Raw genomic sequence first — 20,240 nt, forward strand, 5'->3', positions numbered from 1 at the left:
TATATGCTGCTTTTGTGTCCATGCCCTCACAGTATGGTTAAAAGAGCATCAGTGCAGCCACACAAGAGCTTTTGTTCCATCTTCAGCCATGTGGAATGCATATGCCAGGGCCCTGAGGTGAAAAAAAAAAAAGAGGGAGAAAAAGAAAAAAAAATAGAATTGGGGTTTGTTCAGGACTCATGGCGTTTGGTCATTTCTGGGAGAGAGGTCTTTGATCTGGGAGGCTGGAAGTAGGAAAGTGGAAATGTTTTAGACACAGTACAGTGCTTGCAAAAGCCACATGAAAACCTTCTTTGTAGCTTTAGCCTTTTCAGAGATGGGCAGCTTCCTTATTGCACAGAGTTCTTCAGAAGCATGGTTTTTAGAGAACTTTTAACAATATTTGTTGGCTGATATAAGACATAAAAATTAATGTGGATGGGATACAAAGAGCCTTTCAAAGTGATGATTTATTAAAATTTAAACTTTATGGATAATGTTTGAAACTGGGAAAAAATCTTTTGGAGTCTAGAAGATGCTTGGTTATTTAATGCAAAGAAACTCTATCAAAGGAACATTTATAGTTACAGGCTATTTGGCTTTGGGAATTGAATTTTTCCTACTGAGATATTTTGTCTAACATCCAAAAATTTGCTTTAATTACCTAGGAAATGCAGTCAACTCAGAACTTAGAATCTAAACATAGCATAAGATAAAGACAGAGGGAAGAGATGAGATGCAGCCTCACTCCCCCCTCTCAGTGCATATGAAAAGAACAGCTTTAGGGCTTTTTTTGACTTGCCTGATTTTCAGCCCATTTGCATACATCTGTGTAGAAACCAGCAAGATGAGCCTCTTTTAAAAATTTTCTGCCATTCTCTAAATTAATAAGTTAAACAGTAGCATATTCAAGCTACCCCAGCAACCCATAGTTTTCTGCTGGTTTTATTCTAACTGGCTTCTGCAACGCGAGGGAGCATTCTCTGAACATTACACGTCCCATCCACCTGCTACCTGCTGTAAATTGTATTGGCTGATTCCTCACCAGCCTTACAATATTTTATGGTGTTACATTGCCTCTGGGTTGCAGTATTTTTATTCATTGTAGGATAACAATGGGGTTTTGTTTCATCTAAAAATATCCCAGAACTTTACTAAACTATTTTCAGCCCTGCAATAATGAGCCCAAATAAATCATCTTGTTGAGGTGATGCTCAGCAGCATCTCCAGCAGTGCCCATCAGTCAGCAGAGGGATTTGTGCTCCCATCCTGAGGCAGGACCCTTGATGGATGCAGCAGATACTTCTGTGAGCTGGAATGTCTCTGGGACAGGGTCAAAGCAGCATGTGATGGTTGAATGTGTCCCTTGATGTCCAGTGCCTGCTTTGAACAAAGCCCAGATTATGGTCCCTGAAACCCCCCAGACTGTTGCAAAGCAAGGGCCTGTGTTAAAGGGAAAAAAACCTCCAAACTCACTTTTTTCTCTGTTAATGCTTTTATTTTAGAAACTCTTTGTTTTCTGTTGGTATCATCACTTGTTTATATCACAGATTTGATATTGTGCCACTCCTCAAGCACAAACTTTTAAGGTTTCTGGTGCTCACAGCTGCCATTCAAGTGGGTGACAGCTGAAGACATTCAGTATATTTTAAGATGGACACACGTTTGGGGAGGGATCACTCAAAATATCTGCACTAAGTGATATTTAGGGCTCTTGTGTGCAATAAAACTATTCAGTAATAAAGAAGAGTTTATATTAGCTATTACTTTACTAGGGAATGAAAAGAAATCAGTATTCTAAATAGAATTTCTGAATAGAAATATCATGGAAATTGTTTTAATTTTTATTCTGATCTTGGTTATGATTACAAAGGGGACAGAAGAAGCTGTGCCCATTTCTTAAGTTACCCTTTTATTTCTGCCAGCCAAGGTAACTGATAAAGATGGGAAGTCAGAAATAGTCAATATTAGTATTGTCTTGCTGTGGCTGATGCAGCCAAATGCTTGTTTATCTTAGTCTCTCTAAGGTCCTCATGAAAGTTTAACAAGTTGGGAGGCACACAGATGATTTGTGTTTTTCGTGGTGCAGTTTGTCTGGGTCACAGCTCTCCCATCCTGGCTTGGTTCTCCTGGTTTGTGCTTTGCACTAAACATAGAAACCTTTTCCCACCTCAGTGTCTGAAAGGGCATGGGAGTGACAGATGGGTTGAGGTGCCCAGCTGATCCTTTCCTACACATCAGCTTTCTTACTAGTACTGAACTTGTTCAGATTTTTCTGTTTAGTTCAATTTGGTGTCTTTTGAAATATCGCTCATTTGTTTTTCACTTCTTTTAATAGCAGACAGTTTTACCACTCACTAGACCTTGCTAATAAGCAGAATTCTCATTTCTGAGAATTCTTCCAAGAAACCTAAATTTTCCCATTTAATTTTAATTTTCTAAGCAAAATAAAATAGATCCATACTGATATGCTTCTACCTAGAGGTATCTTATTAGATTTCTAGTCCATGAAGGCATTACTTAATCATGCTGTACTTGCTTCTTTTAACTACCAGCCATGAATATTTTAAGAGCAGTAATGCAATCAGCACACCTCCAGAAGTATTGATCATTTACAGCAGCCACAACTTTTGATGTCTAACATTCTGCAGTTTAATGCTTTGTGTTTTCTTGGGCTCTGCAATTCACTGCATCACACAGACTCGTTTCTGAATGACTGCGCTTGTATTTGGTTAAGGCTAATGAATATCAGCAAGGATCCCTCCTTGGAGAAGACAAGGAGGGGGACAGAGCACATTCTTGTGTCTGTCTTGCCCACTTTCCCAAAGATAGAGAAGCTGTGATTTCACTGACATGAGGCCAGTTAATGAAAGCAGGTTTGACCTTATGAACTTGAAGTATGCACTGAGGATTTGAAATCAATTGTCCCTTTGCTTCTTCAAACTGACTTCAGAGTTTGTCAATGTTAAAATTTAATTATTTATAATGGGATTTTCAGGGCTTCTGAAAGAGGGCTTTGTTTTGTTTTAGTAATTTGAAATGCTTGCTTCTAAACAGCTTTTCAGCTCATCCATAATAAAACCATTGGCTGAAATTTTACAACTGAGAAGTACTAATTTATGTTTGCTTACATTGACTCTGATTAGCTTATTTATAATTAAAGAGAATCGTTTTGCTTGTAATTGTCACTATAATTGTCATCCTTTCTCCCCTTGACTTTTCTTGTTTTCTAACCCCAGATTTAGGTCGCTCTCGAGAGCTCCAATATGTTTATGTGGATAACAACATTCACCTGAAAGGCCTCCCATCCTATCTGTATAATAAAGTCATTGGTTGTAGTGGGTAGGTATGAATTAATTCAGATGTCTTGTGTACCTGTCCTTGTAAAATTTCTCCTGTATGATACAATTAGTTATTTTTTGTGTGTCTGTGATTGATTCAGAGCTGATGTTACTTGGAGGGGATTACTGCAGCTTCCAGCTCTGTTTTATTTTTGTAATAAATCTTCTGTGTTAATTGCTGCCATTTGACTATTTTAGTATTAAGGCATAACAGTGAAGTTACTCTGAAAGAATTTGTAATAATAAGGCCTAGAGCTGACTTTAAAAGTTGGCCAAAAGTGTCTGCTTCACAGAGTTTCCAGAACTAAAGAATGAACAAAATAATTTTTAATATATTGCAGCGTCTCTTTGTTTCTAAGTGCTCACATTTCTGTAAGTTGTTGGTCATATCTTGAAAAGTCACATGCAGCTCCTTCACTCATTTTACATCCCAGTATCAGCTTCTTGTAGGTCTTGGTACCTACTAACTAAAGTGACTTTTTTTAGGAGTTTTGGATTGACAGGTTTATTTTTACTTGTGGATTTTAAAAATATCCTGGGCTGTCTCATGTTTGTGGTTAGAATGCAAGAAAAAAGTGGTCTGTGTAGGACACTGGCTTAATTCTTTCTGCCCTGACACTGGCATAAATTAGGATCAGCACCCCTGATGAATGGAGCCTTACTGGTGTAAAACTGATCAGAAGAGGATTGTCCCCATTACCATCTAATTATAAATTTCTGGTATGCTCACTCTCAGCAGATCTCGCATTAAATATAAATTCCCTCTCTACAGTCTGCACTCTGCTGCAATATGGGAGATGCTGAGTCTTGGCATTTAAGGTTTTTCTAATATTCCCATGTCAGCTGCTTGGTGATATTTAAATACTTGCAGTTGGATTACAGTTCTGCTGAACTGTGTGACTCGCAAGCTTTTACTAATTTTGTTTTTCAGGAAGGATGAATTCTAGCCTTTTTTCTTTCAGAACTGATTGTAAATTGTTAGACAGACATTAAATTGACCTTACATTTAACAGAATTGTATTGATTGTAACCAAAACCAGTAATAATAATGCAGGAGATGGTCTAACTGTTCTGCCTATTTCAGGTGGTTTTATACAACAACCATGTCTTTTTTTTTTTTTAAGTTTTCATTTTCTACTCAGTGAAAATAATTTTATCTTTGCACTGACCTTTGTGATGAGCCTACCAGTTCTTTCTGCTGTTCTTACATGTACAGTGCTGATGAGACCACCTGCTACTATCTCTGATATTATAAATCTAGTACAGAATTACAGAATCTAGTCTTAAAAATCTAGTATAGAAGAGACTAAAGGTGTTGCAAATGTTGCAATTAAATTGATTCTTGTAATGTCTCTGTAGAATGAAAAGTGATTTATTTCCTTAATAATGAATAGTAAAAAGAGATCATTTCTAGTAAGAAAAATGTTTGTACTTTTGCACCAAACATCCTTGTCTTTGCTGTGAATCTGTCTTGAAATATTACAGATTATTTTTAAGAAAAAAAATCAGTATGGGAAGAGCACATATATGTTGTTAAGAAACCAAAGGGTTTATTTGATAATGTGCTGAGAGACTTTAAAATTGTGTAATAATGGTCATGTGAAGAATGTCTGTGTTCTTTCCAAGAAAGCATTAGTAACCAGGCTAAGGTTTTCATGGGTCAGGCAAGAGTTGAAGATCCAGGCTTTAGTGCTCTGTCTGGCCCTCCACTGGAGGATAAAATCTGACAAGCTGCTGTTACTGACATAAAGCTTGATTTCTGAAAATAGAATATAAATTGCCTTGTGTAAGTATTGAATCTCTGTCTGGGCATCCTGCAGTCAGACTGACTGAAAAAAGTCTTTTATATGAGAGGTGATGATCTCAGCACTCAAAATAAATTTTGATCTTATTTTTTGCAGATTGGATTTCATAGTCCCCAGTTAGGGATTTGTCAGTCTTGTTGAAGGCAGCCAATAGGTGGTCTCAGCTTTTTTTTTCCCTCACTTATTTATCCACCAGGCTTCTTCTGCAGCTCCTATTTTTCCCCAGCTGTTTAGACCATCCTCTGTTCCAATTTTTAACCTCCATGGATTTTGTGTGTGGCATTAATAGCCTCACCCTTTACATGAAGTAGACCAAATGTCCCAGCTCTGAACTGCAGAGGCTGTAGTGAGTTCATATGGGTTTGTTCCTTAGTGAGGTTGGTAAGGGGCTATTCAGTTTGGGAATACAACATTATGGATTTATTTACTGTGATAACTCATTGGGAATGGATCTCTGGAATACTGGCTCTCTGAATTCCCACTTAGATTTTAACCTCACTAATGGGAAAGTATTAAATATTTAGCAAGAGACTTATTGACTTGCTTGCTGTTTGATGCTGCTCTTTTTTGGTTGATTCTTTGGGCTATTTCTCCTTTAATCAGAAGAGAGGAGATTCTTTGCTGTCAGAGGAGTACTATGAGACTTCTTTCACATCTGATAAATTTGAGAGTGGTACCTCCGTTTTAGGTCTAATAGCTGGGAAGGCTGACAAATTTGTGTTTCTGTTCCATTTGTTAGGACTGGCCCTAACAAGTTGCTCTTGGCTTCAAATTTCAGTTGTCATAAACAATTCCAATTCCCCTGTTGACTTCCCCAACCTCTTAGTAGAATTTTCCTATGCGTGTCTCTCTGGTATGATCGCTTGCAACAGGGATCACGTAAAGAGTTATTATTTTTACTACAAGCTAAGTTTCTCTCTTTGGATCCAAATAACCTTCCCTTTCCATATATGATTTGGGAAGGGCAAGGCTAATAGACTTACTAGGATATCTTCCCACTACAGCATTGCAGTTGTTTTTTATTTTTCCTTCATCTGCCCACCCCATGCCCTCCAAGGGAACTCTGTGGATGGGGAAAGGTGTAGTACAGAATCACCCAGTAGCACTTAAAATACATTTTTTTGGGGAGCTGGAGTTTGTTTTCAGCTGGTTGATCCAAGGCATGGGGAGCAAACTGTTGGTAAGAAACTGCTCTCTCAGTAAAGGATTTACTAACAAGAGGCTAAAAGAGATTGCCATGTGGGCAAAGTAATGGGTACGTAGCATACGTGGTTCACCCCCTTGGGGTTGTGTTCTCATTTCTTTATGTTATTTGATGAGTAATTCCTCCAAATGTCCCATGTCTAGCACATCACAGAAGGTGGGAATCTGTAGAAACATAGAATCATAGAATAGTTTGGGAAGGGACCTTTAAAGGTCAACCCCACCAGGCACTGCTCTTTGCAAGGAATCCTTGAGGGGTGCTGCACTGGAGAACACTATCAGGCTTACTTTGGGTTGGTCATCTGGGTTTCCCTATAAAGTTACTTTTATTATTTTTTTTCTAACCACTTTCTAAATGTCTTGTGTCCTTCTAGTTGTGGTTCTCCAATTCAAGTTTCAGAGGTGAAACTGCTCTCTTTTTCATCAGGCCAGTTAACTGTGTTCCTGCCAGCAGAGGTGAAATCTATAGGGACAGAAACTGATCATGTCCTGCCTTTGCAAGAACTGGCCATGAGGACCCTCTATAACACCTACTACAGGTTTTTGAAAGGTATGAAATTTCTGCTTTCTTCAGATGAGAGAAAGAGTGAAAGCATTTTCTGGCAGTGATAGGAACATTTTTAACAGTTCTTCAAAGGCTTGGGCAAAGATTTATACTTTAAAAGATTTATTTAATCGAATTATGTTTGAAATGCTGTATTAGAACAAAAATGTCCATATCAAAAACCAGAGTTCCAAAGACTATTTCTGAGGTCAAGTGGTGCTTATAAATGGTTCCTTACTTGAAGTCTCTATGAAGAAGGATGCTTTTTTTTGCAGGAGAAACTCTTTAATGGAAATAGATGAGAAATACAGTTCCTGAGGCAAGATCAGATGCATCAGCCAACAATGCAGCTCCTTGCCAGGCAGCACACTCCTAAACTGGCAGACTTGTTATACATAAGGCAGAAGCAATGCGAGCAGCCCTCGGCCATTTCGGCACAGCGTGACAGCTGAGCTGCTTTAGTTCTGCCCCAATTCAGGCTCTCTGCTCCAGAGTGGCCCTTGGCTTATCTGGTTCTGCATCATGCAATCACATGAGTTAGCAATATCTGATGATAACCTGCAGATCCTCTCAGATCTGGATGTGTTGTGACTCCCCACTGTTGATGCTATCTTGGGAATTCTCAGCTTTAAAGGTCAAAGGAGAAAGCGGAAGAGTGGAGAGTTCCAGTGAGAACATGAGAGGGGTTGTGGGAAGGGTCTCTTTGTACCTTGGCCACTGGAGTAAATCCTCACTGCTTTGCCAGGAAAAGTGTACAAGGAAGTCTGCCTTTTCTCACCCACATATGATTTGCACAATCGTTTCTGGAATCCAGCTGTGTGGACGTGGTTCCTGAAGATGCCAGTGAACTTTGGTTTGGGAATGGGAAGGTGATACTGCAAAATCAGTTTATGGACTGGCTTGTAAACAGTTTTATACAAGGCTGTGAGGATTACACCTATTTGCAGCCAAGATGCAGAACCTGAAAAAGATGGATTTATATATCCATATACACACTCCCATAGCTATGTCCTGTTCTGAGTGACCTTATTAAGGACTTTGGGCATTACCACTGCAACAGCCCAGTTCTGGTGAGCAGGAGCTGTGCCTGCATCAGACAGGTGTACGATAATGCTGTGCTGGGGAAGCAGGTGGCACATATGATTAAAGTAGCAGATTTCATCTGTCACTGCCTAAATTTGCAGTTTCAAGAGTGCTGTTAAATACTTGGCAGTTGCTGGGGAAGTGACAGAAGTGACTGGACTACTTTTCCTCAATCTTTGCTTGGCTGCAGAGTGTGACCTTTTCTTTCTGACGCACATGTCCTGCTCATCCTCTCCTTGGGGCTCTTGTGGTACATTGTGTGTGGGGTTCAGCCTTGCAGTGTTGGAAAGCTGAAACCAGTGTGATACCATAAAGCTGATTTATCAGGTACTGCATCTTGTCTTGATGACTCAGCACCTAAACTCACTCACCTGTCTTGGCTGTCTCTCAGTTTCTGGATGGAGATTAGCATGTGGGGTTTAATTTATAAAACATTGTGTGGCTTGGGCCAGGCCTGGGAAAGTGATGGTTCTTTCCCAGGAAATGACCCTGCAGTCCCTTTTGGTGAAAATGATGGCATTTTGTAGGCTTTTGTTACACTTAACAGATGAGGAATGTATCGATCTTTTTAGAGTGGTCTCTTTGGTTGGGCCTGTGAGAATTATGCTGGGCTGGATTGAATTTCAAGTAATTCCAAATACTGCAAATTCCTTTTTGCTGATGGTGGAGTTTGGGCTTTGTAGTGAGGTTATCTATCCTGCTGGATTGGTTGCTGAAATACATTAATAAAATACTACTGATGTCCTTTTCATAAGGTTGTATTGTATTAGTTACTAAATATCTGTCTAGATCATCTCTGTGTCTAAAAACCCTTCATGATCTTTTAATCCTTTCTAATATTTACTCAAGCTATGATATTTTCACCTGGATATTTTAGCCCAGTTAAACTTATGCCCACAGATGCTAAACTTGTACATTTAACTTCAGCTTTTTGAATTTAGACATACAAAGCACTATGTGTCTCACTTTAATTGTGGTAATTTGTATTACCTCATTGTTTTGACAAAACCTTAAGAATGTGAGGCAGCTGTTTTCTGAATTGTTCATGGATCATGCTTGTTTTTGCCTTTATCATGCAATAATTTTATTATAAATATTTTTGTTTCTTTTCTTCTCTAGATTTAAACTTTCTGACTCCAATCTCACTACCCAAAAGCCTCTTGGAATTGCTGCACTGTCCCTTGGGACACTGCCACCGCTGCAGCCAGCCTATGTTTACCATTGTCTACCCAAAGCTCTTTCCCTTGAGGGAAACTCCAATGGCAGGATTGCATCAAGGGTAATTATACAGGAAATTACACTGGGGTTTCATTTAGGAAGAAAAACACCTTATAGAACAAAGCATATTCTTAAGGATTTTTTTTTTAAATGTACCATTTCAGATCCAAAGTCCCTAGCCTGTGATTCCATGTATACGTTGACAAATATTTTATTCATGAGTCAACTAAAATATTTCTGTTAGACTGTTAAAAGGGTCTTAGATATGCTTGTCTCAGCCTGGTGTAAGACAGGAAAGGGTTTGGATAGGATGGGATTGAGCTGTTTGTGGTAGTGCATCACATGCCTGGCAGTTCTGTGCCCTGGGAAGGAAGTGCTACCTAACACCAGTAATTGCCCTGATGGTCTCAACCCTGACTTCAGATTGCCACCACCAAACAAAAAGTGCTGCAGGATCAAGATGGAAAATAGCTCTAAAGCTGGAGCTTAATTAAAATGTTCTGCAGTAAAATACTTTTGTTTTGATTTTCACACTAATTAACTTGAGATATGCTGTGGAAGCATTCTGCATAGGAACATACATTTTGTAGCAATACATGTTTTTAATAATACTTCAGTTTTATGTTTGTAGCAGTTGTGAAAGTGTCTGCAGGATTCACAAGTCAAGTGCACAAGCCCACACAGACTTGCTGACCTACTGGGCAGTACAGTCATGGAAGGGACTCAAAATGGGGATATGGTTCAGGGAATGTTGCCTTCATGTAGATAAAGATATAAAATGCCTTTTAAGGTGAGCCCTGATTGTTCTGCAGTGATTCTTCCCTAATCCTTATTAGTGTGATTGGATACTGTAGCCTTCCGTGAGCCATAATATCAAGGAATCCACTTTCTGCGACAGAAAAGCATCATCTGAGAAATTTCAGCTTGTACTATTTGAAAAGTAATAAAGGAGGTTTAAAGCTAAGTCACTTGGAGTTAAACAAATAAAGGTAATGTTACAGATTCTTGTTAGAGAATTCAAGTCAAGCCATTAATTACAAAGCTGATAATTACCAGCTAAAGCTGGTGGGCAGAAAAGAAAAGTACTCTAAAAAGAAATGTTCTTCAGATTACTTGTTGGTGTCTATATAATGCAGGAACACCACTTAGTTCCTGGCCTGTGGAAATCCATTGATTTGATAGCTGATTTGATCTTCCATAAAAACAGGAAACTGCTTTTCAATAGGAAGACCTTCAATAAAAGAGAAGAGGCTAATGGATGGTTCAGGTTGATGGTACCTGTTTTACACAGCTGTATCACAGCCTGTTGTGCTGTGAGTTTGTAATATGAGAAGCATCTGATTTGTAAGCAATTCAGCTGTATGAAATGAAGCAACTTAGGTATGCCAAATCTGGGCAGCAGCCAGAGGGCTGCATAAATGCTATTTTGGAAAACCATCTTTCTTAGAAAGATCTGATTGCAGAGATTGCACACTTCAATTTGCCACTCTGTTACACTTCAGTCATATGTCGAAATCCAGTGAATTTCATGTTGAGTGAAATAATTAACTTCCATATTACAGTCATAATATTCTTAGTCATGTTATAATCATGCTATAAAGAATCTCTTTCAAACATTCAACAGTATCATTTTCTAAGAAAATGATGGAAAACTACTGGCTCATCACTAAATCCATCTATTACCCTGAATAATTCAACAATGTGAGAGTTTGGACTACTTTGTAATTAATTGCTAAGCATTGCTCATTGTAGAAGTTACAGTTATAAGATGATAGACATTATCAGTAGACACTTTTAGGAATTATTAAAGCTAAGACTCCACAAAAACATACTTTAAGCTGTTTTGGAAGAGCTCTGTATTAACATTCTAAAATATAATAATTAAAAATACATATGGTTTTCACTTGTTTCAAAAATAGTTATCATTCCTTCCCTTAGACAAGAATGTACTGTGTTCTGCAAAATGCCTTTAATGAATCCAGTGTTAAGTAGCTGACATTTGATGCAAATCCACAGAAAATGAGATCTAAACAGGGCAGCCTGTCATCCTTATCTCTGTAGCTTGTGCACTTGACGTGGTAAGATTATGTGGAATTGTGGAGGTGTGATAGCTGGTTTAGAAAGATGTGAAGGACAGGGTTTCTGTTCTAAAGAGCTTAAAGTGACCATGAAAACACACAGGGTAGGGATCCTGGGCGTTTGAGCAGCACTGATTAGCACATGCCACATCCATGCCAGTAACTCCTGCCTGGATTTCCGTATCACATTCTGTATCCTCTTGGAGGGAAGGAGAGTTACATGTTGGACTGGATTTCTGTATCTGAAAAAGCACAGATGCCATGAGCACTGGGTAAAGTGTGATTTCTGGGTTAGTGAAAAACAGATCTGAACATTTGTAAGGCAGATATCTCAGTCCCTGCCAGGGTGGAGCAGGAGCAGGGTCACTGTGAGGCTCGGATCACACTTGCACAGTGCCATTCCTGCTGCACTGCGTGGCACGGTGTGACAGCACTGCCTGTCACTCATCCTTTTTGAAGATCTGCTTGTTCACTCTGCTAAGCAGGGAGGACACTGGCCTTCAGTCATTTCATGCCTACAAGCAGTAATTTAAGAAACACACGAGCAGTGCCGAGGCTGCCCAGCTATTTTCCTGTCAGCTGCTAAACCTGCTGGCTGTGACACTCGGGCACACCCTGCTCAGAGAGAAAAACCACACACTGCTGCTCTAAACCTAGTGTATAAGAAACCAGGAAGGTTTTGAGAACTCCTGCAGTGTTTCCCTGCCTTAGTGTCAGAGACAGAAAATGAACCTGTGCTTTTCTGGGCTGTGGAGATGGGCTAATCCCATATTTTACAAACCAACATGTTGTCTGTGTGGCATGGAGCCAGGAGCTTTAATCTTTACTGACAACTGTTCCCCCCCTCCCCTTTTGTTGTTTTTTTTTTTTTCTCCTAGGAGGACAACTGTTAGTTTTGTGGCATACTGCTGTTCCACCCAGTGTCTGCAGACTTTTGACCTACTGAGTTGATAAACATTTCAACCTCCTCAGGAGTGCTGCCAGTGTAAAGCTGCATTTGATGCCGTGTCCCCGTGGTACTGGAATACCGTGTGTGCTTGTGCCAAAGCAGCAGAAGTGCCCAGTCAGGAACACTCTGAGGCACTTAAATCCTGCCCTATCAAATCTGGATGAACTGCAGGAACTTTTCAGAAGTGTAAATACTGAGCTTTTAAAAGTATTAATTTCTCTCTCCTCTAAGGCAACACACAAACCAAACACATTCACAAGCTCTGACTTCAGGATTTCCAATATTTTTCAAATGTGACTGATTTCAGGTTGACCCATTGCATCATTTGAGGCAGTTGCATTCCTCTACATGGAAAAAAAAGTTCAGTTGTAGCAAACAAATTTTCACTTACTCATCCCTATCTTCTTCCTCTGTACAGCTGGAATCAGGTGTATTGCTGTAAACCTGCAAAAACCTTTGATGGATCCCTCTGACTTTTCCATAGAATTCAGCCTTATTTTCTCCCTCTCATCTTAATGTTTACTGCAGCAGAGTTATCCCAGTTGTATACCAAGACTTTGACAGTTCTCTGTGGTATTTAAATCCACATGCTAAAAGCAGATCTTACTTTCTAGTATCATTAAATACCACAGTTATTTAATGGGAGTAACTAGGATATGTCTGGAGACTGAAGATCCTGTTCCAGTGAAGGCTGGTACTGATGCCTACACTAAGGGCTCTTGATCCAGCATGTTTGAGGGTGTGTTGTCTTTATTTTCATTGCTTTATTTTTAGAAATAGTTCTCCTTTTGTTCCATGGAATTCTTCAGGAAGAAGACAACTTTAAGTATCAATTTCCCTTGGAAAAAATCCAACTAGTAATATGATAGTAAATCTTTATTGTATTTTTACAGTTGCAGGCTATAGATCTGCAAAGAGCTGGTCTTGATCTTTTTCTAGATTCAGCATTTGGCTGATTTGTCCAAGTGTGTCAGTGGATTGTGTGCCTTGGAGAAGGCTGGAAATCCAGGAGCAGGTGTGTATCTCCATGCACGGGTATATTCGCACACAGATACGGGCACAGAAGGGCTGGGACATTTGTTTTTATACATTAATGGCAGATTTGGTACAAATTGCCACTCACTATTGTATTTGTGGGAATCTTTTTTTTGTTACATCTTGTTTATTTTAAATAAAGAACAAAGGATGGAAAAAAGGCCCAAAATGCCTACGTGACTAAAGATTTTTATTTTATACCGAAACAGTTTATAGATGATCAGCTCCTTTTGATTTGTTTTTGAATATATAATATTTTTTTAAATATAATTTGTTCTTTTTTTTTTCAGTTTCTATTTCTTAGGCATAAACCACTTGTTGATTTAGCACAGTGTGCTGCTCTGTGCAGTAGGTAGTTACAAGCTGAAATAGATATGAATGAAACAGTTTGTTATAAAAATGGCAAGATAAAGAGACTTATTTGGTAGTGTATTAGCATATGTTGTGGTAAGGTGTGCGTACTTTGAAGGCAGGAGGCATTAAAATGTTTTCCTGTTGCCAAAGAAGCATTTGTTCCCTCTGCAGGCTTCCTGGCATCTTTTCAATAAATAGAGTATCTTAAGAGTTTAAAAGAGCACCAAAAAGGCAGTTTTGAGGTGGAATTTTTAGGTTGTGCATGTTACTTGTAAAAATGTTTCCTGGTTTTATTGGGTTGGTATTATTAGAGAGTTGAATTAGCATTAAGAAATGTAGAACTTAATCATTCAGGAATGCAAGTATCATCTACTCCTTAAAAATTGTGAAACTTTCTAAAATAAATCCCATTTATTAAATCTGCTTTGCAGTAGGGGAAAGAGCCATGTCCAAGCAGCCTTGGTGCTTTTGAATTTCTGTCTGTGTTGTTTCCCAGGTTTGTTTCCACGTTGGAATCCCAGCAGGCCCAGCCACCTCACAGGGTTCACTGCTGAGGCAGCAAAATCCACCTTCAGCTTCATCCTTTTCCTTCAGTACCTCAGAGCTGAGGTGTAAACTGCCCATGTACAATTATATCTCTGTCAGAAATGTGCAAGTGTAGGACAGAATCCACTTTTTTAAAAACAGATGATAAAAGCTATGGTAGTGTTACAGATGTTAATTTTATACAATACTCCGATCAGGAATTTTTAGTATTGATTTTTACTGTGGCTTCCTCTGTCTTTGAAGAAGATGTTTTCTTGGAAGTTTTTGTCCTCTTTTTATAGCAAGTTGTAGACTTGAAATCACAGTTTATATCTGAATTAAGTCTGTAAATACTATTTTGGAGTTAAATCTGGCTGTGATCACCTAAAAGACATTAGCATTTGTTTTATTAGGAGTCAAGAAGAGTGAAGCTTGATTTTATTATTATAACTTTTTTTTTTCTTCCCATAATCTAATTGTTTCTTATTGAGTCTGCACCAGTATCTTTATTGTCTCCAAGTGCAGTTCAGAAGAAATTTAGCCTGTTCTATAAGCAGGACGAATCTTAACACTTTCATAGATGATATTTCAAGAATGGAATGTTCAATAAATAAATGACTTAAACATGCAATTGAAGCTGAAATGTCATGCCCTATTTTTATAAAACAAAGAAGGGGAAAGCCAATATATAGACTGAGAATGCAGCTTAAATTCATGTTTGATGTTTTGGTTTTTTTTTTTTTATATGAACAGTGTTTGTATTCATCTGTATCTTTGGGTGATATTCTTTTAGATTAAAAAAACTCCATTCTCACTTGTCCAATTTTTTCTAAAGTTGTTCAGCTATAAGAGTATTTCATAACCAGCAAGCATGAGAGCCAGCTATGCAAATTGCAGAGAGGGATTTTGTTGCTGATTGAACTGTGCATCACTGGTTTTTGAAGGTGCCACAGTACTTGGACTTCTCTTTAGTTGGTTTGTTTCTGGGTAATTTTTGATTTCTTGCTCTGGTTTGTTAGGTTAGTTCCCAGCTAGGTGATTTTTTCTGTGTACTGCAAAACATCAGGTGCCAGATGTTGAAAAAAATGAATTTAAAAAGTTTTTTTGTTGTTAACAGTAGATCTTAATTCTTCACATAGGGTGGAAGCAGGAAAAGTTGTTTTTTTTTTCTCAAGGCATTACAAAGAGAAAGGTGCAGGAGAGGGATGAGATGAGATAAAATAAGTCTTTAACCCATTGGTACTGCTATAAAAGTTTTCTAAGTAATGATTAACTCCAATTATAATTAGGGATCACAGGCATAATTTTTGTCTAAGTTGTGATAATAGGCACCATATTAATAAAATTCAAGCCCTTTATAGAGGTAGCCTTTTGTTTTTCCATGAAGGAAATGGAGGAATCTCTGGCTTTGTTTAAAAATCCTTTCGAGTGCTTTTGACGTGGACACTGTTACATTCAGAGCACTGTTCCTGGGAATCTTCCTCATCTTCTCTCAGAGGATCAGAAATGCCCTTTCCTGTGCAAAGAGCAAGGTCTAATATAAAGAAATGTGTATTTTTTCTGTTTTGATGCTTCTCCTGGGCTCTTACCACGGTTCATTACAACCCTTCTATTTACTTGGTTGTGGTGAGGTTGAGATGTTGCTCTGAGCAGAGCGGTGCTGTTTATTGCCAAGTTGGCTTCAATTCCTGCAGATTGAATTCTGCTGAATCCCTTTTTCTGGCATTGAAGGGAGCACAGGACTGTTCGAACACCAGTGTGGGAGCAGCGTGTCAGGTTCTACTGACATCATGGCCCAGCTGAAGACTGGAGAGTGACAAACCTGTCACTAGAGAGGACAACTGGCTTTTGAAGGCCACTTTGGCCCCAGCAGAGTGCTACTGATAACAGAAGAACTTTTGCCCTGATGTCAGTGGACAATGGGTCAAGTTTTAATTAATGAGAGGGAGGAATGTGTGTTACCATCTTTGTATTTCTTGCAAAAACTGGGACGACACAGTGGAATCCATGGCTGCTGTTCCGTCTGCAGCTGCACTTCCATAATTCCAAGATGTAACTATCTTTGCCCCTCACCTCCCTCTTAATACTACTCATGTTGTTGCAAAATGTTATAGTTAACTTGTGATGGGAGAGGCTGAATAAATTGAATCCAGAGTTTTTATTACTTTTTTGTATTACAGACCTATTTTGTAGGAAACCGAAGGTCTGGTGGAAAGAAATGGCAATGTTCACGTGAAGTCTTCATTGCTTTTGCTTTTATGTGCCCTTTTTTGGATTATAACTTGAACTCTGTTTGCAACTGAGTTCATTCTGTGTCTGTGGAAAGCATATGTGCATTGCTTTCTTGCTCTGTATTAACCAAATGTCACTTAGTGTGAAGGTGAGCTTGCTAGATGGTTTATTTAAAGTTAGTGGTGCGAATTATTGTATGTGCTTGTTAATAAACTATATTTTTGGATAGAATTACCAGTCATTAAAATAACTAAATTCTTGCTCCTGGGACTATTAAGCTATGTTAGAATGTAGCATTTAATTTACATTTCAGTTCATTTGCATGGTAATTAGCTAATAAGTCACTTGTCCCAAGGCTGAAGAGGTGGGGTGAAGACACTTAAAAGCACTCCCAAGCCCAAAACACCACTTCAATTAATTTAATCCCTTTGTCTCAGACAATGTCGTTCATCAGATCTTGCATAATAGGAACAAAACCCATATGGAAACGTTACTTCAGACCCTTCCATGGATTGATCAAAAGGAAAATAAGTTTCTGTAGGGCTGTACTGCCACCCTGATAGTCCAGAGATGAGGCTGTGGTTCATGGATTCCTGACTAAGCAACATTCAGCAGCTTTTTTTCCTCATTTAACAGATATCATGGTAACAAGGCTGCCAAAAATAAGTAGAAATTAAGCATCTGTTTTTCCAGTTGTTTCATTCCTTGCTATGCAGCATTTTGCTTCTGTCAAAGCTGCTGCTCTCCATGTTGTGATGAATTCTTTGAGCTGGATGCTGTCTGGATTTCTGTGAGTGTGTTGGGTGAACACTCAGTATCCATTCTCCAGTGAGACCTGTGGTGGCCAAGGTGACTCAGCTCGTTTGTAAACCTTGCAGGTTTAGCTGCTGTCCCTGAAGCCTGTTTGGTAGATAGTTTACAAAGATTTGCCTTTTTTGTATTTTACAAGTGACAAGGTAACTTTTCCTGCCCTTGCAGTGGAGGTAACCTCTGTTTGCCTGGCAGCAGGAGGAGGATGTGAGTCCCTGAATAAATGGGAGAACAATCCTTAACCTATAACTTTTACCAACCACTGATGTGTCCCTTATGAATTAGAAAGAAAGAAATGGGAGAGCTTAACATCCTTTTCCTTTGCAATTAAAAGTACTTGGCATAAATGCAAGCTAAGTGGAAACTTCAGTGACTGAATAATGCTATTGTATGCAGGAAATGAGAGGAGCTGAGATCTCACTTGGAAAGGCACTGGATGTTTTGTGACTTCTAAGCCAAGATTTAGGGCTGTTCTATGTGGTGACATTTTGGGAACTTGAATGCCGTATTGAATCCACTGCATCTGTGTCCCCCAACTTCAGCAACAATTTAATATTACATTGGAACCCTCTCTATCCTGCACTGAGGAACCCCACCAGTATTCCCTCTAGCTGCCTCAGGACTATCAGATTTCTGGCTGCTGCTTCAGCAAGAAAGAAAGCAGGAGTTGACCATATACTTTTTTTATCTTTTCGCATTATAAATAATAAACCCCTCACATCAGGCTGTTTCAGCACTCATTGTGCCCTTCAGACATCTCCTGCTCCCAGGCAAAGACCTTGACACATCTGTGAGAGATCTCCAGTCTCAAGAATGAAAGTGGTTCTGTTGTTGGAGATGCTGAAGTGATTTGACTTTCTGATGATGCCTTCCAAGTGGCAATCAAGGGCTAATTTCTCAAGTATCCTGATGCTCTTTTGTATGTTCATGAGGAATGTAAATATTGACTGGTTCTTTCTGCCAGAGAAAGCTGCCACTCATGGAGCCCTGTCCTGGTGCTAAATATGACTATGGCCACGTGATGAGGACTGGCCATGAAATCACAGAATATGCTGAGCTGGGAGGGACCCATCAGGATCATCCAAATCCTGACCCTGCCACAGGACATCCCAAGGTGTTCTGCTGTCATTTGCTGTGAACCTCACAAAGTTATTGGGAGGGTTAATGTTTTTTCTCAAGATCAGTTGGGAAAGCTTTCTTGTAATGAAAAATGCAATACTGTGTTTACTTATTGATCAGAACTGTGAATGTTCTCTAAGTGCACTATTATAACAGCAAATCAAGCTATTTGATTAAGAAAGCAAAAAAAAAAAAGCATTGTTAAATCCCATTTTGGTGAACATAGGGTCCACTGGGAACACTAACATCTTGTTTAGGAATGAGAAAGAGCTCATAATTCATCACAAAATGCAGGTATAGTCTAAAGATGCTGATGACATTGCCTGGATCTCATGAAAAAATAAATTTAAGAAGATAAGCAATGTTTCTTCTAGGGGTAAATATTAACTAATTGTATCAAATATGCCCGGTTTTGGTTTTGTTGTGCTTTGAACTCCTAAAATTCTGCACTTGTAGCTATTATTTCAATCTTACTAGGTTTCCTTTATACTACAGAGTTCTAACCATTGATTTTTATTGTTAAAGCAATTAGAAGAATCAAGCTGAATATTGTTGGGTCAGTTTGTGATAACTGTGATTGCTTTTCTGGCACTGAAGTTCGAAGCAGTCTGAGCATGGACTTGAATTTGGCCGCTTTTGATTTTGCTGTGTCTCTGTTGGCTCTCCAATTTCATTTTGCAAAAAGCTGAATCAATGGAGATGATACATGAAGAGAAGAATTACCAAGAAAAACAGCTTTAACTTTCTTCAGAAAGCCTGGCTTGGAATAGGGCTGGCAAGGTCTCCTATATGAATTCCAGGTAAATGCTTCTTTTAAAGTAGGATGAAAACCAGTGAGTTGTCTAGGCAGTAGAGTATCCCATGTCTAGAAGTACCAAGGTTAATTATTCTTTATATTCACACCTTACTGTTCTATATATTTGTTTCTATAAAAACTGAGTAACTGCCCAATAGGGAGTTTAGTTGTATCTTACATCTTTGTAGAATTAAGATTGATTTTATACCTCTGACACACTCACTACTCTTCACAATGTAACGCCTCTTCTGTTTCTCTGCCTGTATAGTTGTAAATAATAGCCCTTGTTTCCTCCCTCAGTCCTCACTCCTGACCAGAAAATGTTGTTCTGCTTTCTGGTTGATAAACAGACCCTTGCTGTGGTCCTGTTATGACCAATATTAAAGTAGTTTGTTACCTGCACAGTGACAAGGTTTGTGCTCCATCAGAGACACCTCATAATCACATTTCTGCACAATTACCTGGATCACAAATACGCATTCTGTTCTGGCTGCAGATGAACTGAGGGATATCTAACTTGAATTAATGAATTAATGTATATTAAATCAGTACTTTGTATCGGGTTTTTAGATCTAGCAGTATCTAATCCTGGCTCTTAAGCCTCCATTATGAAACATGGAGGCTCGAATTTCTGCAGTAGCTCGGTCTAGACTGTAGCCAAACTTCTGTCTGATCCCTATAAAGATACTTTGGAGAAGGTTTGAATTGAAAACCTCTGTTTAATTATCTCCTTTTCCCCTCCTCCCTCCAGGAGGCTCAGATGGTGCAGGAACTGATACCTACTAGCTAGAAATGTCTTTCCAGGTCAGTGTTGTGCCAGCTGTCCTCCCCACCGCGCCGGTGTCGCGCTGGCTGCCAGCCCTGCCCAGCTCCTGCTCACTGGCCCTGAGCTGCCAAGATTAAAAATATTGATTCCAGTCCATCTCATTGAAGTATTATCATGAGGTGTTCACAGACATGCTGGGACTGGTCTTTTACTTACAGGAACCAGGGGATCTGGTGTGTTATGTAGCAAGAAACTACAAGAGGCAGAATGAATTTACTGTTTTCACTTACAGTCAGTAGCCTGAGACCTTACTGTGGCTTTAGCTATTCTTGATTAATTTCATATGTGGATGCTCCTATTCCAGAAGAAAAGTGCCTTGTTGCGAAAGAATTTAATTCCTTTA

General features: G+C 39.0%; 1 protein-coding gene across 11 annotated transcripts in view; it reads left to right on the plus strand.

The window, feature by feature from the left end:
* LRRC28 (leucine rich repeat containing 28) overlaps positions 1-19,473 on the plus strand; it is a 54,120-nt gene extending 34,647 nt beyond the window's left edge. For all 11 annotated transcript variants that reach the window (XM_085588950.1, XM_085588954.1, XM_085588947.1 and 8 more), the window contains 4 exons: positions 3,219-3,321; positions 6,703-6,878; positions 9,075-9,234; positions 12,130-19,473. In XM_085588950.1, coding sequence (XP_085445076.1) covers positions 3,219-3,321; positions 6,703-6,878; positions 9,075-9,234; positions 12,130-12,202 — 512 coding nt within the window. In that variant the 3' untranslated portion in view covers positions 12,203-19,473. The remainder of the gene's footprint in view (positions 1-3,218; positions 3,322-6,702; positions 6,879-9,074; positions 9,235-12,129) is intronic.
* The last annotated feature ends 767 nt before the right edge of the window (positions 19,474-20,240 follow it).

Source organism: Lonchura striata, chromosome 10, assembly GCF_050655825.1.
Source record: "Lonchura striata isolate lonStrDom1 chromosome 10, ASM5065582v1, whole genome shotgun sequence".
NCBI classification, from domain to species: Eukaryota; Metazoa; Chordata; class Aves; order Passeriformes; family Estrildidae; genus Lonchura; species Lonchura striata.